Genomic DNA, 27,884 nt, shown 5'->3' with positions numbered 1-27,884 from the left:
TGGATATCTATTAGATGTGAACTTTGATCCTTACCTCACAGCATAAAGAAAAGTTAACTTGAAATGGATCATAAACCTAAATGTAAAACCTAAAACTATAAAACATCTAGAAGAAAACATAGAGAAAGATCTTTGTATATTTAAGAGTTAACTATTTAAAGAAAAGTCACAGAAAACAAAAACAAAATCGAACTTTTTTCTCAAACTTTTTATGAGGGTCTAACAATGGAAATCAAAAGAGAAGACGTGGACAAATTTGAGGGTAATTTAAAAAGCTGAGCTAAAAAGGGAAAAAGAAGATATTTTAAACATATGACAGATATAAAGACAGCTGTATTCTCCTTGATACTTTTCACTTCCTACCACCACCAGCCAAGGCAATTAGGCAGCATTCTTCTAAAGGAAAAAAAAGCTCCTTTAAAGATTGGTTGCCTTTCTATATTTAAATATTATGCTAAAATTTTAGTTGTTAAAAACTATAGATCTGCGACAAGAATAAAAAGATAAATCAATGGATCAAGGTATTATATAAAGAGTTCATATAAAATAAAAAAAACCTAAATTTGAACAAAATGAGCAAAATGCGTACATGAACTTTTACTTCAAAAATATAATCAAAAATAAAGAAATTTGTGTTACAACAGAGAAGTAAAAATTTTTAAAGTAAACTTGTTTCATAAATTTAAACTTGGAGGCATTGCAACATGGCTAAAGGTGTAAGCTCTATGGCCTATATCACTGAGTTTATATCCAAGCTTAGACTTCTGGTAAATCCCATTGAGTTTATCTAGCAAATGAGTAAATCCTATCTATCTCATAGTGTTGTTTTGAGGATCAAATGTGTTATTACAATTAAAGTGCTAAGTAGGGTATGTGGCTCTAACAAACAATAAAAGTTAGCAGTTATTTTAATTGCCCAATTCTGGTGGTGAAAATACAGGTGAAATGAATATTTTTAGACTTTGATTATAATAATATATAGTGGCCCAAATCTCTCAGTGGATTGTCTGGCATTTTGTATCACAGCCATCAACCATTTAAACTGATGGCTACAAAAACTAAGTAGTAATAAATTATTTTTATATAATATGGTTTAAAGATCACCAGTACAAAAGAGTTGCAACACTGTGAAATATTTACATAGAAGAAAAGCTTATGAGGAAATACTTCCAAATGTTGACAGTTAGGGGTGGGGTGCTGATTAAGGTTTATTTTGGGGGTAGCTACCCTGATCCATTGATCTATTTTTTTATTCTTGCTGCAGTACTACAGTTTTTAACAACTGAAATTTTAGTATAATATGCAAATATAGAAAGGCGACCAACCTTTAAAGGAGCTTTTTTTCCTTTAGAAGAATGCTGCCTAATTGCCTTGGCTGGTGGGGATAGAAAGTGAAAAGTATGAAGGACAATACAGTTGTACTGAGCCTTCCACTGGGTGCCCGCTTTATCACATCTCATATATAACATCTGTTCCCACTGTACCTGCACCTGGCACACAGTAAACACTCGATAGATATCTGATGTTCTTGTTTGGCAATTTGACCTGTTGTATTATATATCTTTTGCTTAAAATCCAGATGTAAATTTGTGTATTTTAAAGGACACTCTTAACAGGCAAGATTTTCTTTGCATACTTGGATACCTTGAATAAACCTAAGCCATCTATGCATACTTTTTCTAAGTTTCTTTAGATATAAAAATTACAAACATTTAGGCACTAGGTTTAAAAGTAATTTAATTGTATAGTTTTATAACTATATTTAATCAGTTATTGATTGTAACATGCATCCTTATTTTAGAGATGTTAAAAAAGAAAAGTGGTATCTTAGAAACTGTGAGTAATTAACTGCAAAACAGTGATGTAACTCCATATCAATCTATCTTTCCATTCTTATCAAAACAACCTTTACACTGTGATCTGGTCTGGTTGGTATAAAGACATCTACAAATTAAAGTTGTAAAACAGTATAAAATTAAGTAGCATGCATGCTGTGATACGTAGAATCAAGTAAAAACCAGATGTTTCAGACTGACATAAAAAAGTGGCAGTACGTCTTCAGCCATGCTACTCTGAACGAGCCCGATCCTGTCTGATCTCAGAAGCTAAGCAGGGTCGGGCTTGGTTATTACTTGGATGGAAGACCACCTAGGAAGACCAGGTGCTGTAGGTGTAAAAAATAAAAAATAAGAAAATAAGGGATTGTAAACTGATGAGGTCAAACACGGGTTGCCTCACCTAAAAAAAAAAAAAAAGTGACAGCGTATGTTAGCAACTTTGTAATTCTCATTTTAATCTAACTTTCTTAAAAAAATTAACTCTATAAATTACTCATTTAAAATAAAGAAATGAACACACTGAAAATGAAACAAAATCTGTTTTATACCCTCTTGAAATATAGAAATTCTACTCTGAATCTGAGTTACCCCTATATAGTATATGTAGCTACCAAGAAACATAAAACCTCACCTCAGAGCTATTGATAGCCAACGCTTGAAGTAGCAGCTTAGTGGCATCAAGATGAAGGCCATAGTGAATCAAAAGGTTGGCCAGGTTCACAAGAGGAACGTCCTGGTATTGAAGTGGAGCCAAATTCAAAGCCCTCTGAAGACAAGCAATAGCAAAAGTGCTATTTCCTACTGCTCTCCAGTAGAGTCCTGCTTCATTGAGTATCAGCCAGATAGGAGCGTTTGGCTGAAAAACCCCAAAATACTTCAGTTAAACAAAATATAGTACTTGTTCTAAAAAGGATTTATAATACATGTATTTTAATTTTTAATTACAATTATTAAGCATTTAAATTTCAGATATCTGAAGTAAGTGACTTACCTTATTAATAGCGTGAAATAAGAAAGACCCAATTTCTTCTTCTGGGATAGTATAGTTATTAATACGGGAAAGCAAAATCTGAAAACATCAAAAGAAAGATGGACTCAATTGAAAAATCTCAGGGAAGACATTTGAAAAGAATTTCCATAGCTAGCAGTCTCTACTTAAATAGATATTTATAATTTGAAAAGATATTTTTAATCACATAACATATGAATAGATACTGGTAATCTGAATAGACAGTTGAATAGATATTTTTAATTTGAACAGATATTTCAAATTAAATCATGAGGCCATCAACATACTAACAGATGTTGATCTGCTTACATGTATGCCCCACTCTCTTATAACTAAAAAAAATTAAAAGACATTAACCCATATACATATTGAGGTGATCTATCATAAAGTCAACCTAAGTCTCTCCAGAACCAAATGAGAAATTGTTCAGAAGATAATAATATGCAATATTTGATGGAATAAAAATCCGCTATCTTTTCTAGCTGCAAAAGCACCATACCCTCAATTCAGCTACTTTATGTTCTTGCAGCATAATTGTGAGCAACTCTAAGGCAGGGATTGTGATCTATTTTTTTTTGTATTTCCAACACACCAAACAGTGCTGGACATATGTTTTTGTTTGTTTTTGTTTTTTAGCCTCAGTAAATGATGAATGTAAGCTTTAACTGTTTACAGTTTTAAAATTAAATTAAAAAAAGAAAAGGTTTTGTGATGGTCTCCATAAAAAGGTAATTTTTTGCATTTGTATCTATGGAATGGTATGTAATATAGAAGTTCTTCATAGTAACATTCGCAGGTACACTAATCAGAATTAAAGACAATATAACAGAACTTATTTATGTTTGCAAAACGGTTATCAAATTCATACAAATTCCTAAAGACCTTATATAAGCCCAAAGCAGGACTGATACATGCTAGGGAAAGAGAATCTTCAAGCTTTCAACTTATACAAACTTCCGGAGGCTTAGAGGACGCAAAGCTAATGCAGGTCAGAATGGCCTCTGTTAAGTAACTGGAGAGCTCTGTGATACTCATCTTTGCAGCCTTCTTAGTGAGAGGTGGGCTACGCAAACAGCGGCCCTGAGGAACACTTTCCTGGCACTCTTATCAAAAGCATGACAGATGTAAGGATTTTACCAATTCTTTACCTCTATCCTTCTGTTTTATAAGTTAAAGCATAACAACTGCTTTCTATCGAAGTTTTGTTCCACCTAAGGGGCTTGTGAAGTCACCCAGAATGGACGGCAATAAACACCAGCCTAAGTGAGTCTTACTTTTCGTGCATGGTCATCTGGCATTTTGGCTTTCAGATCCATGCGGACCTCTAATTCTTTGACTAAGTAGGACAGAGTCTGGCTTTTTCTGAAGTCAGTTATGGAACAGTCAGGGGTTTGGGCCTCTTCTTCTGAAGAATAATCATCACTGTTCAGTTCGTGGATCCTGGCACAAGAAAAAGGAACAAGATTCATATTTTCAAAGTTTGAGTGATATCAAGATAAAGACTTAACCTTTCAAGTCCAAGGCTGGTGCTCTCAAAGAACCGCCAGATGACAATCATGCAGAATCAAGTGCTTTGCCAAATCCATCAGCACTTGCCTGAGTCCTTTGTTTTCCGGAGGCAGGAAATATGTTGGCAATTCTCCACCAACAGGGACTCTAGGATAGCTTTCAGCACAGTCTGCTCTTTTAGGCCACAGAATGTTCTGTTTGTCCTAATAAAGAGAGAAAGTTTCTTATAAATTTCTTTGGATTCAGTGTTTCAACATGCTAAATGAACTTTTAAGAGAACATAAATATACTTGGATAATTAAACAATAATTTGGTATTTTAAGACAAATGCAGGCACTGTGGTTGATTCCATAATATTCCTTCTACTGCAAATTATTAGTTTAAGTCACTAATTCTACCTGTTTTAGCACAGACTGTTTCAGGCCCCACGGGCCTAAGACAGCTGAGCCAAAGAGACACAAGAAGGGCTTCAGTGTGGCTTCTGGGAAAGAAAAGCTAGACTTAGTTTCTCATACCACATAGGAATAAAAAACATACTGCTCTAGTCGCTGATGGCTGTCATTTCAAAACCATTAGGAAGACAAGTTTTAAGATGAAACCAGTACTGTGACAGCAAATTTATGAAAAAGAAAGAAATGGGTCATTAATGACATCACTGGGCCACTGAATCAACCAAACCCAAAGTGTGCCCCATCTTTGGACTTCCTGTAATATGAGGCAAATTTTCTTTTGTTTAAGCCAAGTTGAAGTGAAGTTTTTGATTTGTACCTGAAAGCATACATAAGCTCACAAAACTGGTACAGAAAACTATTTCTCCCTGAACTAAGACCTTTTCTTTGTCAATGCCAAAGTTTAACAACTGTTTTTTGATTTATGAAATCTTCATTTTTCTAAATTAAATAACATGTACCAGAGGCTTAGTAAACTGATATCCTGAAACTATCAACTTTGGGGAATTTATATTACATATAACTAAACCTAAGTGGTTGTATTCATTCTGTTAGAATAAATCCTGAAAATTTAACAGTGAATAAAAAATACACGGTCTCTGTCCTCATACCCTGGTATTTCCATTGATTATTTCTTAGCTAGCTTATAAATACATCTTTATTAACTTGCTTATTATCTGTATCTTCCACTAGAATGTAAGTTCCAGCAGAATAAGCAATCTGTGTATTGTATTCATACACAGATTAAAATCAGGGAGTCTATCTGCTCCATCTGATTGGGAAGAACTCAAGGCAGACCCTGTGTCTTACTTAGGTACTACCTGGCAGAATGCCTTCCTTTTAACAGAAGTTTAATAACTGCTTGCTGAACTATGCTAAATGCTGATAGGGGCCACATTAATCAGTCAGACTGAGAGCCGCTGCTTTAAAAGAGCTTGTCTGAGGAAGTAACTTCTATTAACTTACCCTATATGCATCAGAGTCCCTGCCCCAGATCCAGAGAATAGAATGTGCTACAGGAGAAGACTTGACCAAATCACTGACATCACTCTGATTTGCTGGAACATCAAAGTTCACAGACATCATACTGGAGATTGATGAATCCTCACCAAACTAGAAAATGAAAAGAAAAAGCTGTGACTAAGATTTAACTCAACCCCAAAACACTGGTGAAAACTCAAACTTAGTAGGAAATCACAAGGTAGGTTAGTAACAAAGCACTCATATCTATTAATTCTCAGAACTATGCCCCAGCAGTATTCTCTCAGATAATGTATTATTATTAGCAACTTATAAGAAATTATGCCATTGGATTGTTTTCCTGTCCCTTTACTTCCTTTGTATGATTTAGTCTCTTTTAGGTTTAATAATTAGTTGATTTAGAGGTTTTGTTCATGATTTCACTCCCTTACATAAACTAAAATGATCACTACAATATAAAATTAGTGTGTTGTGGGTAGAAGTAAAGGAACTTAAAGGTTCTTAAGAGTTTAATATAGCTATCATTTAGGCATTATAGACTACTGTACAATCAATTGCAAATATATATAGCCTTCATCCAAACCAAGGTAAAACAGTGCTTGATATTCTCACAAGATACAATAGCTCTTATTTCTAAAATTTGTTAGGTAAAAGAATGAGAAAAAGGAATGAATATGATTAATATTCTTTGGGAAATAGATATGTCATTCATGGAAGAGCAGAATACTTTCTATAAAAAATGACTTCTTAAATAACCGATACTCAAAATCTTAAGCGACAGTCACAAATTTTAGGGATCAAATACACAAGGAACAGGAAAATGTGATATTACTCTTAGATGTGCAGAAATTTATAAGAGCTAGAGACCAAGAAAAAGACCTGAACATAGTCCACATTTTCGAAGATATCTCCACGATGGTAGCGCACGGGTTGGTCCCACTGGCAATGTAAACTATGCTGCTGGTTGACCAGACGGCATATCTGATGATTTCCTGGAATAGGAAAGGAAATTACAACTGCCAAAGTGATTTTCTTAGTTTAAGTCATTTAGTTTCAACCTTATACTCTTTAGAGCCTGGCAGGGTACTTACGCAGGGGGCACTTATACGGGAGAACACTTGTTAGTGGTTAAATTATTCTAAAAAAGCCTGTTCCTCTACCTACAATACAAAGGGCTCCACTAGATAATCACTAAGGTATCTTTTGGCAATTACACTGTATGGTTGTAGATCTATTTATTATATTGTTTTAAAAACAATATAATCGGCCATTTCTCTGGAGAGAATTTGCTTTACATCATAAACTTGCTTCAAATTTATATATACGAGCTCTGGCAACATTTTGGTACAGACTGAGTAGTAAATAATCCCAAGGACTGAATATACTCTTTGCACTCAAAATAGCAAAGAAAACTTGTTAGGTGGATTGTAAAATAAATTGTAAATGGTCACAGCTAAGGGTTCAAGGTTAAGAGGCTTTCCAGACCAATATATGTATCAAGGGAGAGGGTATAATATCAAGGATTCTATTACTTTATTCTTTGATATCAAGCTGTGAGATCTGCTCCCTTCATTTAATCAGAAACAGAACATTATGGATATAAGCAAATCATTGATCTCCTGTCAACCCAAGTTCCTTTAGACTACTGGTTCTATTTTTGTATCACAGACTCTTAAGATATTTTAGTAAGATCTACATACCCTCTTTCCAGAAAAAAAATTGTTCACATACAGAATTTTGCATGTAACTTTGGGGAAGATTTCAGAATTCCTTGAAACTAATTCATTGGTCCAAGTTAGGAATTCCTGCTTCAGACAAATTCTTATCTAAACTCTTACTTCTAACATAAAACATTTGTTTTTAAAGGAGCAAGAGAAAAAGATATTTAGCCTATTGTCCGTGCTGACTGAAGAGTGTGGACGCTTTGTTTCTAGGGTGTGTCTGGCTTGTTTTACTTGGTGTAGGGTCGAGTTACTCACAGTGTGTTTTCAGACCAGTAGCAACAGGCATCAAATGAGAGCTTACTAGAAATACAGAATCTCAAGCACCTACCTCAGACCTACTAAATCAGAACTTGCATTTTAACAAGATCCCCAGGAGACTGATATGCATGTTAACGTGAAAGAAGCATCAATGTAGGCCACAGAGGGCAAACAACCATTGTTAAGATGAAGATTTGAAAGGTTTGGCTTTTAGTTTAAAATATGAATTTAAAAAAAGCTACAGAGACCAAACCAGATCCCCAGGCCTACTGGTATACCTGCTGTGATGACTCTTAATTTTAAGATGGGAAGAAAGTCATAAGCATAACTTTATCCTGTTTTATGGCCACATGAAAGTTATGAAAGTAAAGCACACCAGAACTGTATTTCCTAACCTGTCTTCAGTTATTTGGAATCAATACTTACCTAATTGTGCCTCTTTTGCCATCTGTGTCTCATGGATGATATTTCTTAAGATTTGCTCCTCCTGAATCAGCTTATGTTTTTCTAGGATCTCCTGCTGTCTCAGGTAGTGGTCATGCTGCTTTTGATATTCTTTTAACTCATTTAGTGTTCGCTGGAGGGATCTTAACATTTTTTGATATCAGGAAAAAGTTACTGAAGTTTAAAACTGTGAATTTTAAACCCACGTACATGCATAGATTTTCTGATTCTCAGTAATAACTACTAGGGTTTTTTCCTTTTAACATAAAACCACTGCACCACAAGTTCAAGAATAATGATGGTAGATAAATGATGTTGCTTTATTAAAACTTAGGGGCGAAAAGATGGATGTAAAATTCTTCCATTAAATACAACTATTGTGACATTAGGATGCTAAATTTTTCAGGTGCCAAAAAAGATACAAAACAATATACTATAAATCTTTACAGACTTAACAATTCTATTTCCCTCCACAAAGTTTGTGTTAGTTCCACTGACAGTCAAAGCCTTTCTAGAACCTTCTTTTCATCTTTTCCTGTGATTCTGCTTTTAAGAGGGCCATAGTATCCTGTTCTTATACTCTAGCTCCTTGGTTTATAGATTTTGGGGAAAAACCACAAAAACTTTGCTTTAGAAAAGAATATTTTCTAACACCTGGTCTCAACTCATCTGCCTGATTATATTTAATAATATTTATTACCTATTACACTGTAACATATGGAGATTTAGGAGCTGTACAGACTGTATAAGAGAGAAGGAATTCAATTCTTAAGAGCATAATATTGGAAGAAGCTCAGCCAGAAAAAGTTCTAATCAGGTATAACAGAAGCCAGGTGTAACAAGCAAGCAATATTATGCTTTAAACATACTGGAAAATAAGCAAATACAAAAATTTAATGAGTTCCAAATCACCATTTAATTCTCTAACAATCAAAGTAAACTCAAAACATTAAGACTAATTCTATGAGATGAACAATTCCCTTCTGAGTTATGTGACATTTCTTAAGTGACCCTATTATTTATAGGATCAACTTTTTTTTTTTTTAAGTATCCTGTAAGAACCAAGTACAAGAGAATTCCATTACAGTACAACTTACACAAATCTGATTAAAATGTGGGGCAAATAACGACTCTTAATCTCACCTAACACAACAATAGCCCAACACTAGAAGCCAAAGGGGAGAAAGATCAAATACAGCAATGTGCAAGTGAGCATAATCAACAGAATTACTGAGTATCCAGCAGTATCATCCCCTCCATCTGACTTCATAAAAGTAATTGATTGTCAACTTGTAAAGCTCTAAATGACAGCATTTACTGCAAACTTTCTCTAGTTCCTGGAATCCATGCTATTAAAAAGATTCTTCTACACAACCACTGAATTGTGCTAAATATTCTGGATTTGGAGAAAAAGAATAGGACTAGCAATAGTGAAGAGGTGTTTTTCTTAATCGTAATGAACAAATTAACACTAATAACACCCTAAACAAGTCTGATCTAAGGTTCTATGGTGCTAGCACTTCAGTGAAATTTTTTCTCCCAGTTACCTATGTTGAGCTTCCAATTTATGCTCGAGTTTTTGTTGACACAGGACAGCATGCTTCCTCTTTATAGCTTGCTCAAACCCAGGTTTAGCCTGCAAAGCATGGTCGTAACAGAGCACTGAGTGGTTATACTCCCCAAGCATCTGAATAGACAAAAGCACGAACGGGAAAAACGTTAGCCACACAGCCCATTTGCATGTGTCCAAACCCCCTAATGACTTATGAGACTATACCTGTATCTCACGGAATAGTGAATGTCATTTTAATCAGTGACCAAATCTCCACAACATGAAAACATGCTATGTAGGAATGCTTAATTGGAAGGAATTGCTATCTTAAGAGTATTCTATGGAGAAACTTAATATTCCTATCAACTTAATCATTTTTCTTTTTTGTCAAGAGGCTGGGACAATTATGACACATTATTGTGTTGAATCCCCCTCCCTCAATTTGTTTCCATCCCCACTCCCTTGTCAGACCAAAACAGGAAGGAAAAGGGGTTATTTTTTATGGAAAAAGAAAATAGCGACTGATTTGGCTCATGAAAATAGAAAGTCGTATTTACTGCGTATATATTTCCCAAAGTGTAATAGCTGGTGAAGAAGTCACTGTCATCCAGAGCTGCGTGGACCACCACAGCAGCATCAGCAGAAAAGTGTGCTCTGTGCAGAACATTTGCCAAGTTGACCAGGGCAATGTCTTTATTGTGCCTGAAAGAGGAGAGCATGCACGTCAGGAAGGAAGCATGTATTTCACAATTATGTATAACTCTCTGACAAGAAAATTCCTCAAAGTTACTGACCTTGGGAAATTACTTTGAGTATACTTACGGATGGAGAAAATAATTTAAGAAAATCATAACGTTTCACTTTTACACAATTGATGGTACTGAATTCGATAGCTACAAATTTTACCACAAAAATAAGGTCTGGCAGACATCTTATAATTTTAAAATGTATCAAAGGCTTACATTTGCTTTGAGAAAAGTTTAATTTATGATAATTTCTCCAGCTGAGGTCCCTGTATTCAAGCCTCAGGTAACTCACAGGGCACCTATATTTTCTCCCTAATGGAAATCAGAAGTATATTATGCTATTATCACTTTGAAGTCTTTGACATCTATCATTTTTCTGTGACAGGACTAATTTCTTTGAACAGGAATGGAAGAAAGTGTAGGTACAACACTATTCTGCTTCTTGTTTTTTTATGTATCGTTTCTTTAACAGTCCCGAGTTATGTGGAAAATCAGAAGGTCCAGAAGCAGAGGCAACTTACCTGGAAGAGAAATGAAGTGCTCGCATGGCACATTCCACTACCTGATATGGCTCATTCTTTATTCTCCAGTAAAATGAAGCCATGTTATACAGTACCCATGAAGAAGAGTTCTAGAGATTAAATGAACAAAACAACAATCAATAACTCCTCAAGACAATTTCTTCAACTTACAATATTCACAATGAACATCTTTACTACTCTGCCTCTTCTGAAGTTTAAGATGAAAAAGAGCAAGACTCACAGCAGCAATAAACCAGAGGACAAAGTACAAATAAACTGTATCTGTCAAAAGAGCCTCCTGATCATCAGTTGAGCAGGCATATTAAGGTGTACTCCCCACAGAGAGACCTTACAATTGCAGGCTATCACTCTAAAGGGGAAACAAAGCTGAAAAAGCCCACCAAGTGGCCACAACCTGTTGGGACTTATTTTAGGACTTTAGAAGTTAGGACCTAACCTACTTAGAAATGCCAGTTGCTCTAACATGAAATTCCTGAAATGAATATATTGCAAAGTTCCCTATGTATTTAATATCTGAATGAAGATATATATGAAAGAAAATGATAGCCTTGTGCTCTTGTAAAAGAGATGAATTTTTGTCATTTTCTCATGTGTGTTCATAATCTAATTCAAATCTTCACACTGTTAAAAACTTGAGTCTTAGTATATAGTAACAAGGATATTATTTAGTTAAGTTAAATAGAAATTCATAAACTTAGCTCCTTTTGTGCTTGGATTTTTTTGTCCCTTAACATATACTAAATTTCAACCACACAGAGATCAACACACGAAACTGGACCATGTCTAAAACTCAATATAAATAAGTTTAAAATCAAGAAGAGAACTTTCAAATTCAACATGCAAAAGTCGTAAAGTTTAAAATGAACTGGGGGAAACATACAACAGCCAACATTAGTATCTTTACTATATAAGGAGCTCATAAGAAATCTAAACAAACAAAAAAACCAAGAGAACATGGGCCAAAAATGCACACAATTCAAAAATGTGAACAATGACTAGGTGAAATGATGTAAAACTTAAAGAAATAGAAATAAAAAAGATACAAGTTTCCTTTTATAAATTGGCAAAGATTAAAAAGAATGCCAATACTGCCTATACACTATATCTTCAGATATTAAATGTAGACATGTTAGGTTAGTACAGTATAGCATTTCTGGGGGACAATTTGACATGTATGTTAAAGGCTTTAAAAATGTAATTACCCTTCAACCCCCATAATTCCACTATTAAAAATATATCTTTTGAGAATAATTAAGTTTTAACTATAAAGATGTATAAAAATAACAATCCAAAAGAATTTATAATAAAACAGTAATTACCCTGAGTTTTTAAACTATAATTTTTACTTTTCCCTTTATTGATTACTAAAATATAATCCAAATTTTTTATAAGGATCAATTATTTTTGAAATAGTTATTTGTAAGGTTAAAACTAAGTATAATGCTGTGTTAATTAGCCTTATATATTCTATCTTCAAGGAAAAGTTATGATTTCTGAGTGATGCATTATGTTCTTTCACAACTGACTTATGACTTGGGATTCAGTCTCCTTTTTGATAGCCTTTTGAGAAAGTTTTCCTTCAAATCAACAAATGCTTTGATTTTTATCTCTTATTTTCAGACTTCGTACTGTGAATTGGAACAAAAAGATAAATTAAAGATTCCAAATGAACTACTAAAAACATCAGGAAAAGCAGAACACTAACATCATACTATGTCAGAAAAAAAAAATCTGGAAAGAAAAATCTTTCTATAACATTTCTCATAAAATTACCCCATAATACTATTAATGTTTGAATGTCACTGTTAATTCCTCCCCGCTTCTTTGGAGCACATTTTTCCCTTGGCTCTTAGGACACCATGTTCTTCCAAACACTTTTTTGGTCTCTTTTGCTTGTCCCTTCCCCTCCACATGATAGCTAAACATGGGAGGACCCAGGACTCAAGAGTGGCCTCTTCTCAAACTTCACTGTTCTCTAGGTGACCTTGTTGAGTCCCTTGGCTAATAAATACTCCCTATTTAACAATTATTCTCTATTCACACACCCAGCTATCACTTTTCCTGGAATTCCAGATTCATATAGATATTTTGAATTTAACATGGCCAAAACAGAACTCCATCTTTTCTTCTCCCACCCAACCCCACTCCTCCTTCAAGTTGCTCAAGCCAAAAACTGAGGAATTATCCTTCACCCTCATTTCCCACATCTAATTCATCATCAGCTTCTAAACTTCTAAACATTTCCTGAAATAGTTGAAGTCTCTCCATTTCCAATACTAACCATTCTAGTCCAAACCATCTTCATCGCTCTCTTGAACTACTGAAGGATATTTTAAATCCTAGGCCAGTTTCCCCTTATTACTCATCAACTTCTGGGGATGCAATGTTTTACATTACCTTCAGAAAAACAAGATGAAGATGGTAACTTAGCTACAAAAATAATCGTATATATAATGTATAATGTATTCGAATAAACTGTATGTATATTAATGTTGTGATTATACATTTTACTTGATACCACTGTAATACTGCTTAGAAATTAGCCTATATGGTATGATATTCCTTAGGTATAGAGAAGAGCAAATGCTGTTTTCTAATTCCCACATGTATCGTGAATAATACATTTAAATTTTTGGGTCCTGTTGCATAACTCTCTATTTCATTTTCTTAAAGGAGATGTTCCTTTAAAAAAATTACTTGAAGATTTTATTGATGGTGGTGATTCTTTTTCTTGTTTAGAGAATAGTGATCATCTATGTACTGTGTATAGATATGGCAAACACATGAACATTAAATTTTCTTTCACACTCAAAATGTATAATTTAGCCTATAAGCTCTGTTGCTTATATTAGTTTATAGTTTGTTTTTCCATGAATTAGTTTAAATAAAACTTTCAGCATCCCTTCTTGGTTAAGGGGACTTGACTACCAATGTTTCTCCCTAGCTTTGAATTACACAGTTTATATTAATGTAATCATAAGTTAAAATCACTCTCTAGACAAGAGCAAGCTAGGCAGGTATTTTCTGAGAGAAAAATATCTTCTGTTCACATAGCGTCTCCTGGCTCTTCGAGTTAGTGACGCCGTACCTTCTGTAGGCCTTCGTGAATGAGGTGGCCTATGTCATCTATATTCCTTCCTAATCGTTTAGATAAATACGTGAAGACTGGGTCTTCTTTAGGTAGTAGAGGTGCAGAAAGATTAACTCTCTCTTGCACACCCTGAAAAAGAAAAAAAATAGAAAAAAGGATTAGAAAAGGATATTATAAAAGATCACAAGTTATTTGGTACCTTATAGCATTTATTTTCAAAGAATTTTAAGAAATGCAAGATGTTTGTAAAATTATTAAGCTGTTTGGAAGGAAAGAAGAAAGAAAAAGAGTATAAGTATGAGGGTAAATTTTTAAAAAATGCAAAAAAGAGAAAAATTCTAAATCTCTCTACTTACTCTCAAGTGCTGAAAAGCATGTATACTATATGGAAGTTCTAGAATTTTAGTGCAATCAGGTTGCTCAGGATCTGGAGGGACAGGAGATTCTGTGTCTATATAATCTTCAGGGCTAAAATCAAGAAGCAAGAAGCAATGAATGAATGAAAGGTGAAGAAATATCTAAGTTTTCTCTAATTGAACCATATTCTCAAAACATCTCAACTTTAAAACCAATATTAGTCAGCATTCAAATCTTTTTCACATAGCTGTTGTTAGAGTCAAATATTTTGGGAGTTCAACTTAAGGGAGATAAATCAAGAGTAAGAGAGAAAATAGGTTGGTCAAACAATGTTAAGATCAGGGACTTTTAAAAAGCTAATATAACACTGCTAAGTTCTTTCTAGAAATGGTAAACTAATTTTTGCTTCTGTTAACAGCCTCTCCACATTTCTACCAGTTACTGATTTTTTAATGTTTTTTTTCAATTTGATAGACGTACACTATCTGTTTTAATTTGTACTTACTTGTTGATCATTACTGAGAAATGTTTATTAGCCATTTGTATTTCTTTACTATAAATTGTTCAATTTTCTACTGTATTAAATATTTTTTGTTGATTTTAAGAATTCTACACGTAGGACATACTCTGAACCTTAACATTTCAATAAGCTCATCTGTGACTAAAGCTTATTCTCAGAGAAATAATTTGCAAAGGTCTGTTGAGAAAAATGTTGTTTTTTTTGAGGGAGAAGAGAATCTCTTTACCTGATGTCTTTGCTCTCCAAAGTTATGTATGTGCCATCATACAGATCCAGGTCCCCTAAAGGCACCTTGGCTTTGATGCAGTCTGGATCCTCTTTGTTATGTCTTTGTTCAAGTCCTGTATCTCTGTCCTCATTCTCTTCTATGTGAATTTTTTGAGCAACTAATTGCTTCTGTTGAGAAGAAAATAAAAACACGATGGATTTTTCTAGTATTTCAGTCTAGATACCATGTAAAAGAGAATTTAATGTGCTGAAGAAGAGAATCTTCTATAGAGGAAGACAAGGATTCTTAATATGCCCTTAGTTAACTTAATTGACATAAATAAGCTTCTTTAAACGGGTGTCAGTATACGGAAAATAACTACTTGAATTGTGTAAACATGTTTTATGTCAGTACTTCAAGACATCCAACTTATTGATACTGCTACCTGGAATAACTTCCCCTAATGTCCTGTGTATGTTTTTCAAACATACAGAAGAATTACATAAACATCTATTTTTCCACCGCCCATACCTATCATATACTATTTTTTAAAAAATTAAATTCATTGGAGTGACATTGGTTAATAAAATTATATAGGTTTCAAGCATACAATTCTATAATATATCATCTGTATATTGAAATGTGGCACTATTCTTAAATTTTTAATATGTTCACCCATAAATATTCCAACTGGATTTTAATTTATTCAGTTACTTTCACTTTCTTCTGAACATGACAAGAGTCTAATGTGTTTTAACTAATCACTGATCACGTCCCAAACCAACCACATATTGCTAATTTTATTTAGTTTTATCTTTTAAAACAAAAACAAAAACAAACAAGTAAATGTAATAACTTTTTCATCAGTGCTTTTAAATCATTTTATACATTCTATGTAGCTTTCATCGGGTCTACTTTTCTTCTTGTAAAAGTACACCTTTAATCTTTTTATTTTAAGTGAGAGTCTGTAGTTGGTTAACTCTGTTATTGGGTGTCAGAAAACTGCTTTACCCTCACTACTGAATGATGGTTTGAAAAAATATAAAATGTTAGTTTGACTGATTTTCCCTTAGCACTCTGAGGTTATTCCTCCATTGTCTTTGATATCTAAGAAGTCTACCTAGTTGTCATTACTTTGAATATAAATTGCATTAGTCTCATGGCTTAAAGTCTACATTGTCAATGATTAACAAATTTATATCTCCAGCTAGACTTTTACCCCAGAGTCTACACTTGAAGAACCAACTCCCTACGTGATGTCATCACTCAGATGTCTAATAGGTACCTCAAACTTAACATACCAAAGCCAAACTATCATTGGTTTTCACAAACTCCCCAATCCTATGCATCCTTTAGTCTTCTGTACTTGTTAAAGTCAACTCTATCCTTTCAGTCTCTTGGATCGAAAACCCTAGAGTTACCCTTCACCCCTCTCCATCTCTGCCTGTCTCTCTTCACAACCACTCCATGACCATCTCCTGTGTCTAGCAGTTCTGTGGTTGCTTCCAGGTTCTACCCAAGTCCAGAAACAGATCTTAAAATTTTGGTTTGAAGTTTCTATCCCACAGTAATATTTTGCCCTGAAATGGTATTCAGGAAATTGAAGGTGTAATTATTGAACCATTGGGTGGTTTGGTTCATTTTTTGGTCATCAGGTTTCGTTTTGTCTTCCTGTTTTTTTCCTGCCTCCAGACTCTTTTCATGAACAGAATGGCTCCATCTCAGTCTTCAAGCAGTAAGTAAATTCTCTTCCTTTTATCTTGTATGGAATATTATCAGCCCCCTTTACTCTACAGAGCTGAACTACTAGACAGGTTTAGAGACCAGCAGGTTTGTAGATTTAAGGACTTTCCCAACTTAGTGTTTCTGTTCCACTTCTGATACTACCCCTAAAAAAAGGATAGCATTATATATATACAATGTACTTATGCATGTGAGAATAAAAATTATTTTCTGCACCACTGCATCTTTTGTACATTGTGCTTAAATAAAAACAGACCAAGCTTCCAAGAATGAAGCCCTATAAATATACCTATTATCTTATTCCTGGTATCATAAAAATCAACATTTCCAAATTTATCATAGATAAAACTGGTAGGAACAAGGTAAGAGACTATTAAAAAAAGATGAGTTGTTCTAGATTTATAAATAATGTAAAAGTACTGCTACCTACGCAGAGCTGGTTAATATGTGCTAAAAGCTCTTCCTTAATCCGCAGAAATTAGAAATATACATATATATATAACTATTTCTATTGATAGATGTACTAGTTTGAATTTTTATAAGTACATTTCAGAATTTTCATATAACTAGAAAATATATGGCTACCTGGTTTAACAGGTATGTCAGCTTTTAAACCAAGAGCTATGGTGTTTGCCTTTGGTTCTGCCATAACTTCCTATGTGAAATCAGGCAATTTACTGTCTTTGAGTCTGTTTCCTCGCCTCTAAAATGAGGATGATCCTCATGATTCCATCTAGACTGATGCAACTCTTATTACTCTTATTATTCTTAATAATTTTTAAATCTCATTTTGTACACTGGTTTACTTTTTCTACAACTTATAAGTTTCCTTGAAGCTTGGATTCAATTTATACTGTAACTTTTAAAATTTTATTGTTATGTTTTAGTTAAGCCAATATATTCAAAGTATTATCACTTTAACATATCAATATAAAACTCATTAGTGAGATTTTTTACAGTCCTTTTACACTGTATAACTTTTAAGCAGAGATTTTATGATGAAAAAATCTAGTTTTCTGAATATTGCTTGCTATTAAAAAGCAAAATAGGTTTATGAAAATCAATGATAAAAACAAAAGGTCAGACTTAATTAGCACTAATAAATTTCAAATTTTCAAGGTGCAAATGTCAATCATGAGAACACACAATAGCAAGATCCTTGTTTTTACTACTTGGGAATTAATGAAAATTACATTTTTATAGGATATTAAAATCATTTTTCCTATTCACATTTTATCCAAACTCTCCTTCTAAGAATATTCCCAGAGATTATTCATCTTCATACTTTATGGAAAAACTTCTAGATGGAAACTCTGTTCAGGGACATAATAAGTCAAGAATCAGGCATAAAATCCAGGGCAGGGTAGTCTGTTTCTCTTATTATTGCTCAAAGCTTACTCTAATTAAATGTTATTTTTAAAAATATGACTTGAAAGTAGTAAATTTCTGTAAAAGTCAAAGTTGGGCTTAAAAATTTTAATTTTTTAAAAATACAATAGCTTCTGTGAAATACGAGTTTCAGCTGCAAATTACATGCCTAGTTGCCTCACCTCCAATTCTTTGAGGTAGTTAACTGTTGTTTCTTGTCTCATTAATATGACTAAGTCATGGGGATGTTTCAAGTTCATTGGTGAATCCACCTGCAAGCAAGAAAACAAATAAAACTCAGATTTCATTAATATGTTTGGTTTAATAAAGTTTCCTTTAATGCACTTTAAATTATTAATCAATCACCATTATAATCAGCGTTAGGTGCTCAGTAAAACTCAAAGGGTATTTCAAAAGTCATCACATATAAATTTCAGCAAAGAGAATGACAGGTTCAATAGCTATCCTTTGAATTCAATCTTGAAAGAGCAAGCTTTTCAAGTGACTATTCTAACTGGGTGTATAAGAAGTATTCAAGAAGAGAAGTATTTGGTAATGAATGATAAATAAAAGGTATTTCACACACCTATAATAATAAAAAGGGACTGCCTTGTCTTGATAGCACAATTCCATATCTAAACAGGTTTGGAAGCAATAAAAGGAAAATACTAAAAGTACCTATTTTTGAAAGTTATTTTTAGAAGCTATAAATGAAAGGTAATATAAATAACCTTGAGATTAATTATTTATAACTCGTGTTCTCTGGATCATAAACAAGCAACTATGTTGTTGAAGATGTAGGAAAAATGAACACTCATGCTGGGAGCAGGCTTATAAATTTACTCCTATTGCTTGGAGGTTCATTTGATGACATACACCAAAATGTTAAAAATGCATAACATTTGACGTAGCAATATGAACTCAAGGAAACTAACCTATGGACATTCTTAAACAAGTAGGCAAATATATATACTAGGATGCTCACTATAACACTTTTTGCTGGGGAAAAAGAAAGAAACAACCTAAATCCATCAGTAAGGGAAAGCTATTATTCAATGGAATGGGATATAGTAAACTAGATCTACTGTCATGGAAAGATGTTCACAATGTATAGTTAACTAAAAATAATAAAGCATGGACGTGGTTCCATAGTGTAGCGGCTGGTACGTCTGCTTTACATGCAGAAGGTCCTGGGTTCACACCCCAATGGAGCCACAGTCCATGGTCTACAAGCTCGATGTCTAATCTTGGAAGCTAAGTAGGGTCGGGGCTGGTTAGTACCTGGGTGGAAGACCACCTAGGAAGACCAGGTGCTGTAGGCATAAATAATAATAAATTAAAAACAATAAAGAATAAGTATACTATGATTTTTTTGTTTAAGAAATTACATGTATATATTTTTATAGTTATAGATTATACATGTCTGTACATGCACAAAACTAAGTTGATTTACAGTGGTATCTTTTGGGAAGTGGGATAAAGAGGAGGGGTGCATTCCTGTTTTTACTTTATATACTGTACATTTTTAAATTGTTTGTAATGTACACATAATACATTTATAATAAGAAAAAACAATTCACACACATGGCTTTTGAATTTCAGAAAAATCTAAGAGTGAGTGGCCTTGGTACCTAAGAGATAAGATGAAGTTCTTGTTATTCCACAGTTTTAGATTGTCAAATTATATACCAGCCCTTCAAGAAGTTCTACTTTGAGAAGAAACTATCTTCTTGTAACCTCTAAGAAACTAACATAAGCTCAACTAGTTGATTTTAGAGCTAGCCTTTTAAGTGAAGAAACTAGCCTTGTTTAGACCTTGGTGAATATGAGAGGCCATTTTTAAAAAAATTTTTTAAAAAGAGTAAATAAGAACAACATGAAATTAAGTTGAATAGCTGCTTTTGTAATATGCAGTTTAACAACTGGAAAATGTTGAGTGACTACAGATAAAACTCATCTGCCTTTGCTCATTCTACCATCTCAGAGAGGCTGGAGGAAAAAAAGATGCTTGAGCAACTTACACTCATCCTTTCATTGTAATTATCTGAACTACATACTTACCATTATGTAGTTATATAATTATCATCTACCATGGTTTTGCTTTTAAGACAAGATTCCTTTACTGCACCCTGGCTTTCCCACTATATTGGAATTTACATTAAAACTGGACTATGAATTTAAAAGATACTGTAAGAGCAAGGCCTATACTTGGCCACCTGAGCTCTAAATCCCTATCAAACAATCAGACCTAGCAAAGGCCTGTTAGCAAAATGCTAGGTTTATCGCTATAAGAGGAGGAAAATTTTGATCCTCTTTTGACAGTAATTGAATATATCACTAACAGTCATATGTGGGTAGGGCAGGGAAAGCTACTATAATGGATTGAATAGGTATTGATTTAAATTCAAAGCCTATCAAATTTTTTACAATAATGTGACATACTATAACACACCAAAATTTTTATAGACAATATAAAAGCCAGAGGCCAGAGTATAAAAGAGCTTTACATAAGGAAGCTAAAGAAAGTCTGCTTACTTTGCAACTTTGTCCAGACCTAGAGTTATTTAGTACATGACTCTATGTATTTTTAAGAGGTAAAGAAAAAAACTGGGGTGGGGAGTGGGGAAGGAATATGGGAATATGACATTTCCATTCCAAATTACCTAAGTAGTCTAATTACTGGATATTAGAAGAACTATAAGAGGAATGAAAAAATTGAGACAAATGAAGATCTACATTAGAGAAATATTTAAAGTATAATCTTAGTTATAGATTAAAAAGATACTATGTAACGAAGGCTTTATAATATTTGAATAGCATGGGTTTGGCCAACATTCAAATGCAAATGTTTCATTTCCTTGAAATTTTTTAGTTCAATAAAGATAGGGCAGCTAGAGGAGGTATAAAGTTATTAGCAGGAGGAAGGGAGTCCACTGACATCTGTGCTTCTTTCTAAATGGCCACAAATGGCATGGTTTTGTGTCAGATAAGGGTTTAAAGCCTACCATATTTTTATCGCGGTACTTTCGAGTTCTTAAATTTTAAGATTTTATGATAATTATCTTTAGCAAATGCTAATTAATTTGAATTTCTCTCTTTTCAAATACCTCTCCTCCTTAGATTATAAAAAAGGATATGTTTGACAACTTTGTAAACACTACATCTATTCAACCCTCTAAATAAAGGTTTATTAGGACTCTAGAACCAGGACCACTGTGAGTTAATAACTGGAGTCTATGTACTCCTATCTTATATACAGCCTGAAAAGAGATGGTAAACAAGCTTTCGAAATCTTCAGAAGAGGTTGCTATATGCCCAAGAGCAAAGAGTAACAGAGATTAGAAAGAAGGAAGTTAAAAAGGTCACGATGCATACACAAGATCTCAAAGCATTTTATGGCTCTTTTAAAAGAGACAAACAAACCTACAAAGCTCCATTACTGCACAGCACAATAAATGATGCTTGTAATGACCAGAATCATACTGAAAAACTGGAATTATTTTCAATTTCTTCTACTTAAGAAGGTGTGAAAGTATGAAATATATTTTAGAGAAAAATTTAAACTGTAGGGAAAAATTAAGTATTTTGAAATTAGCTGTATGGAATTCCATGATCCGAAATGATTTTTTCTAAGAGTTCAAGGTAAACAAAGTTTTACTGTTACTATGGCAATTATTTTAACAAAAGAATGACAAACCATGTAATGCAATTCAATTTTATTTTCCTTTGAATACATTCTATAACTACATGTATCCAATTATACATAACAGCAGTAATTACTGCTGTTATGTATAATTGGATACATGTAGTTATAGAATGTATTCAAATATACATAACAGCAGTAATTACTGCTGTTATAGCAAGTTCATTTTCATATATTTCATTTGCTGTGGTCTCCTGTTAATATCTACATCTCTAATTCAAAGCCTTATCTCTGTGAATTCAGTAAATTCGCATGGTAATGGATGGATATATCACTATCTGAGGGTAATTATTTCACTGCTGAATTAGCGAAAGGGTGAACATTTTAAACTTAAAATAACCAGTCTAAGGGTACAAACATATTTAAGTTCTACCATAGAAAGTTTGAGTCAATTACTTGCCATTGGTCCTTTACGACAGAAAATTGAACATTTCTATTTTAACATTAATTCCAGCACTCATATGCAATTTATTCTTCACATATGATGAACATTTTTACCTCCTATTTTTAAAATGGTATTTAAATGAGTACATGAAAGCAACATTAATGGGAACTCACTCGTTTCTCCGCAGCACTTTGAAACTGATGGATGAAATCTTGCATCATGCCATGCTTATTTAAAAAAATTCCCCTTGAGTTAGAAACTAGGGACAGAATATTTTAAATCTTTTACTCAGAATTTTAGAATATTTAAATATTGAGACAATATGATAGAAAACAAACAAGAATCTTCAAAGCAACCAAGATTTCAGCTATACCTTAAATGATCCCACTTAGTGGGTATTTACAGTTTTTGCTAGCCAGTGTCTGCAATCCCCTTCCTGTGGCAAAAGCACATGCCTCGCTTAGCTGGAAGCATTCTTTCCCACATGGGAATCCCTGATCAGTGAGTAGATTCCTTTCTCTTGGTAGTGGTACTTCTGAGATGGAACATTAATTGAGTAGGTGGTCATTTGGTACTAAAAAGACTCTATCTCAGAACTTTTGTTTGAGCTTTTAGGGACTATAGAGCTTGTATCCACAGGCAGCCTGAGAATGAGGTTAAAAAAGTAGAGAAATGATAACAAAAAAATCTTTCCAGTTACACTGTTTGAGCCCTAGATCAAACTATCTATAGAATTTGCCCAAACATTCCAATGAAAGTTTTTAATCCAGGAAGTCTTTGATGCTATTTCTTAAGGCCCTCTTCTCTAATTTTCCTTAGGCTCTCTGCCTAGGATCTTCTTATCATTGTGGCTCTTTTAAAAGCCTCTGTGCCTTTGCACATGCTAATTCCTCGCCTTGGAATGCGTTTCTATCTCTATGCTTTTGGGAAAGGTCAACTGACTTAGCTCAAATATATTTCTTTTGTGAGGCCATCCTTCTCTTGAGCTCCCTTACTACTTTACACTCATTTCCTTAATAGCATTTATTACATTGTTTAATTATCCTATGTCTGTCTCTCCAAAAAAAAAATGGTTTTCATTCCTCTTTCAACCCTCAGTATTCAATATGCTTTCGGTATATGTTAGGCACTTAATACATTGTTGATTATCTGAGGAAGCTGTCTAATGTCACATTTGTTAGATACTCCATTTCCATCTCCTAAGGCATTATCATTCACTGATGAAATCTGGAAACGTGGTAAAATAGCTAAGTCACTAGGAAGCCAAAACAAATAAGTCCTTGACAGGTTTATGACTAGCTGCTCGACCTTAAGCAAATCACCTTCCCTTCCTGGGCTGGGCTTCCACTTCCTCAGCTATAAACTGAGAGGACCCAACCTAATGACTTCAAGTTCCTTATAATTTTCAAATTCTACCTCTATAAAGGGTATAGACTATCATAGAGGTATCACATTTTTTGCCAGCTTAATCTACACCACTGAAGTAATCTGATATTCAAACGAATAAAATTATCATTCTTTCAATTTGCCCATATAAATTTGTACTTGTTCGAAAATACTAAGAGCACTTATATGCCAACAAATTGGACAATCTGGAACAAATAGATACATTCCTAGAAATATACCATCTCCAAAGATTTAGTCAAGAAGAAACAGAAAATCTGACCCAACTGATTACCACCAATGAAATTAAATCAGTAATCAAAAAACTTCTAAAAAAGTCCTGGACCAGATGGCTTTGTAGGTAAATTTTACCAAACATTCAAAGAATTAACACCTATTCTTCTCAAACTATTCCAAAAAATTCAAGAGGAGGGAAGCTTCCCTCTTTTTACAAGGCCACCATTACCTTGATTACAAAACCAGACAAAGTACAAGAAAAAAAACCAAACTATAGACTGATATTCCTGATTAACACTGATGTAAAAATCCTCACCAAAATATGAGCAAACCGAATTCAGCAATACATTAAAAATACCACACACCATGATCAAGTTGGATTTATTCCTGGGATATGAGAGGTCGGTTTAATATTTGTAAATCAATTAATGTGATACAACACATTAACAAATTTAAAGATAAAAATCATACGATCATATCAATAGATGCAGAAAACGTGTTTGACAAATCCAGCATCCATTTATAATAAAAACTCTTAGCAAAGTGGGAATAATAATAAAGGCCATATATGACAAACCTACAGCTAACATCATATTCAATGGGTACAGCTAAAAGCATTTTCCTTAAGATTGGGAACAAGACAAGGATGCCCACTTTTACCAATTCTATTCAACATAGTACTGGATGTCCTAGCTATAGCTAGGACAAGAAATCAGGCAAGAAAGAGAAATAAAAAGCATCCAAATTAGAAAGGAAAAAGTGAAACTGTCATTATTTGCGGATGACATGATACTATATACAGAGGATGCTAAAGATTCCACAAAAACTGTGGATTCAGAAAAAGCAGAATACAAAATTAATATTCAGAAGTCAGTTGGATTTTTACACACCAATGATAAACTATCAGAAAGAGAAACTTTTAAAAAATACCATCTGTGATTGCATCGGAAACAATAAAATACCTAGGCATCAAATTAGCCAACGAGGTAAAAGACCTGTTCTTGGAAAATTATAAGTCATTGGGAAAAGAAACTGAAGAAAATACAAACAAATGGAAGCATATACTGTGCTCATGGATAGGAAGAATCAATATTGTTAAAATGACTATACTAGCCAACGCATACTTTCCAAATTCAACGCATTCCCTATCGAAATACCAATTACATTTTTCAGAGAACTAGAATACTCCAAAAATTTATATGGAACCATAAAAGATCCCAGATAACCACGGTAATCTTGAGAAAGAAGAACAAAGTTAAGGGATCACACTATCTGATATCGAACCATACTACAAAGATATTGTAATCAAAATAGCATGGTACCAGCATGAAAACTGACATATAGATCAATGGAACAGAAGAGCCCAGAAATAAATCCATGCATATATGGTCATTTAATCTATGACAGAGGAGGCAAGAATATACAATAGAGTAGAGACAGTCCCTTCAACAAAATGAAACTTGACCACCTTCTCACACCATATATAAGAATAAACGCGAAGTGGGTTAAAGACTTCAATGTAAGACCCGAAACCATAAAACTTCTAGAAGAAAACATAGGCAGTAAACTCTCTGATATTTATATTGGTTATTTTTTTCTGATAAATCTCCTCAGACAACAGAAACAAACGAAAAAAATAAAGAAATGGTAAAAAGGTTTTGCACAGCAAAGAAAACCATCAACAAAACCAAAAGACAACCTATTGAATGGGAGAAGATATTTGCCTATAACACATCTGACCAGGGGTTAATATCCAAAATTTGTGAAAAACTCATAAACTCAATAACAACAAAAAACAAACAATTTAATTTAAAAATGGGCAGAAGATCTGAATTGGTATTTCTCCAAAAAAGGAAATACAGATGGCCAATAGACGATGAAAAGATGCTCAAGGTCACTAATAATCAGAGAAATGCATATTAAAACCACAATGAGATATCACCTCATACCTATCAGATTGGCTATCATTCATCAATAAATCAAAAAATAAGTGTTGGTGAGGATGTGGGGGAAAGGGAACCCTTGTACACCATTGGTGGGACTGCAAATTGGTACAGTCACTATGGAAAACAGTTTGGAGGTTCCTCAAAAAATTAAAAATAGAATTGCCTTTTGACCCAGCAATTGCACTTCTGGGTATTCATACAAAGAAAAACAAAACACTAGTTCATAAAGATCTATGCACCCCTATGTTCACAGCAGCGCTATTCACAAGAGCCAAGATACGGAAGCAGCCTAAGTGCCTATCGACAGATGACTAAATAAAGAAGTTATGGTACATATATGCGATTGAATAGTACTCAGCCATAAAAAGAGATCTTAACATTCGCAACAATATCGATGGACCTAGAGGGTATTATGTTGAGTGAAATGTCAGACAGAGAAGGATAGCCACCATATAATTTCACTTATATGCAGAATCTAAGGAATAAAAGAAATGAACAAACTAAACAAAAAGACTCACAGACACAGAACACAAACTGATGATTGTGAGAGGGGAGAGGGGTTAGAGGGTTGAGTGAAAAAGGTGAGGAGATGAAGAGGTACAAATTAGTAGTTACAAAACAGTCACAGAGATATAAAGTAGGGACTACAGTTAATATCATTGGAATGGTTTTGTGTAGTGCCAGATGGGTGCTACAGTAATCAGGGGGATCACTTCAAAATTATATATGTCTAACCACTGTACTCTATACCTGAAACTAATATAAAATAATAATAATAAAAAAAATCACAGCCAAAAAAATTTGTACTTGCTCTAGGCAGGGACAATTTCCAAAGCTGCAGTCATAAGCTTCCTTTAAACTGTCAGTTTGTCCTATTAAACCAAAGTTGTAATTAGTAGTGGGTTTGTATTTCTGAGCAGTTAAGCTGTTCATTGTATCACAGGCAAAGTTGGGTCTCTCTGTACTTATGCCACTTAATTCTAACAAAGTTCAATGTTAAATTTTTTTTTTTATTGTAAGCTAAATATGTATGTTACTGAAAACATGAACACATTATAGGCAATATAAAGAAAATGAAAATTACTTGAAATCTCACTTTCAGAAATATCTGCTGTTTTATAGACATAAATATCTGTATCTGTGTATCTTATGTCAGGATAACTTCTATGCACACATGCACATATAGCTAAGTAGATAAATATTTTTACAAAAATATATTTATTACATGTATCCTTCCCTTTTCCACTTTTCTCTACATATTATCTGATTTCTTTCCCAGTAAATATAGATCATGTCATCATATTTAGTGGCTAATATGATATTTATGTTATTTACTCAGGTTCCTACTAACTAAAATTTGAGTTTTTGGTTATTTCCTTCTTAACAGTATTGTGATTAATATCCTTACACTTAAATTTTTTGGATAGGTGTCTATTTATTTCCTTCCTGGAAAGAGAATTGCTAAGTTAAAGGAACTGCACTTTAAAATTTACATTTTTTGCTAGCTTTTCTGCAGAATAGTTGAATAAGTTAGATTTCTAACAATAGTCACTGAGTTTCTACATTCTCTTATGGACACAGGAGTAAGGGTAAATACATTTTAATCTCTCTTTTTTTTTCTTTGGCCACATGTATTTCTTCTTTTGTATACTTACAAAAAAAAATCTTTCTCACTGCCTTTCTTTACATCCAACTGACAGCTGATACATCACATTTTATGAATGGTGGTCTAGTTGGTGGGACTCTATGTGATTATTTCTCTTCTTGTGTTTTCTGACTTTTTCCACAGCAAACACATATTACTAAAATATATAAAGTATTTTTTAAATGCTACGGGTTATCTTGTTAAAATGAAACATTAGAGCATTATCCAACATATATAAACAAACAA

The 27,884-nt window shown here is 33.5% G+C and overlaps 1 protein-coding gene and 1 pseudogene across 3 annotated transcripts in view; one reads left to right on the top strand and one right to left on the bottom strand.

Annotated features, from left to right (window-relative positions):
- TTC17 (tetratricopeptide repeat domain 17) overlaps positions 1-27,884 on the bottom strand; it is an 86,029-nt gene that overhangs the window by 45,908 nt on the left and 12,237 nt on the right. For 2 of the 3 annotated variants that reach the window (XM_016146842.2, XM_016146843.2), the window contains exons 2-15: positions 18,522-18,611; positions 15,247-15,416; positions 14,500-14,611; positions 14,141-14,272; positions 11,032-11,141; positions 10,322-10,466; positions 9,760-9,899; positions 8,195-8,355; positions 6,666-6,778; positions 5,772-5,918; positions 4,444-4,559; positions 4,122-4,287; positions 2,830-2,907; positions 2,470-2,694 (exon numbers count right to left, since the gene is read on the bottom strand). In XM_016146842.2, coding sequence (XP_016002328.2) covers positions 2,470-2,694; positions 2,830-2,907; positions 4,122-4,287; positions 4,444-4,559; positions 5,772-5,918; positions 6,666-6,778; positions 8,195-8,355; positions 9,760-9,899; positions 10,322-10,466; positions 11,032-11,141; positions 14,141-14,272; positions 14,500-14,611; positions 15,247-15,416; positions 18,522-18,611 — 1,905 coding nt within the window. Of the gene's footprint in view, positions 1-2,469; positions 2,695-2,829; positions 2,908-4,121; positions 4,288-4,443; positions 4,560-5,771; positions 5,919-6,665; positions 6,779-8,194; positions 8,356-9,759; positions 9,900-10,321; positions 10,467-11,031; positions 11,142-13,333; positions 13,450-14,140; positions 14,273-14,499; positions 14,612-15,246; positions 15,417-18,521; positions 18,612-27,884 lie in introns of those variants that run through there. The other variant, XM_016146844.2, reaches the window with a different exon arrangement.
- On the top strand, positions 2,055-2,173 carry LOC118603728 (annotated as a pseudogene).

Source organism: Rousettus aegyptiacus, unplaced genomic scaffold (genome assembly GCF_014176215.1).
Source record: "Rousettus aegyptiacus isolate mRouAeg1 unplaced genomic scaffold, mRouAeg1.p scaffold_m13_p_5, whole genome shotgun sequence".
Classification (NCBI taxonomy): domain Eukaryota; kingdom Metazoa; phylum Chordata; class Mammalia; order Chiroptera; family Pteropodidae; genus Rousettus; species Rousettus aegyptiacus.
This window is presented reverse-complemented; position numbering and strand designations above follow the sequence as displayed.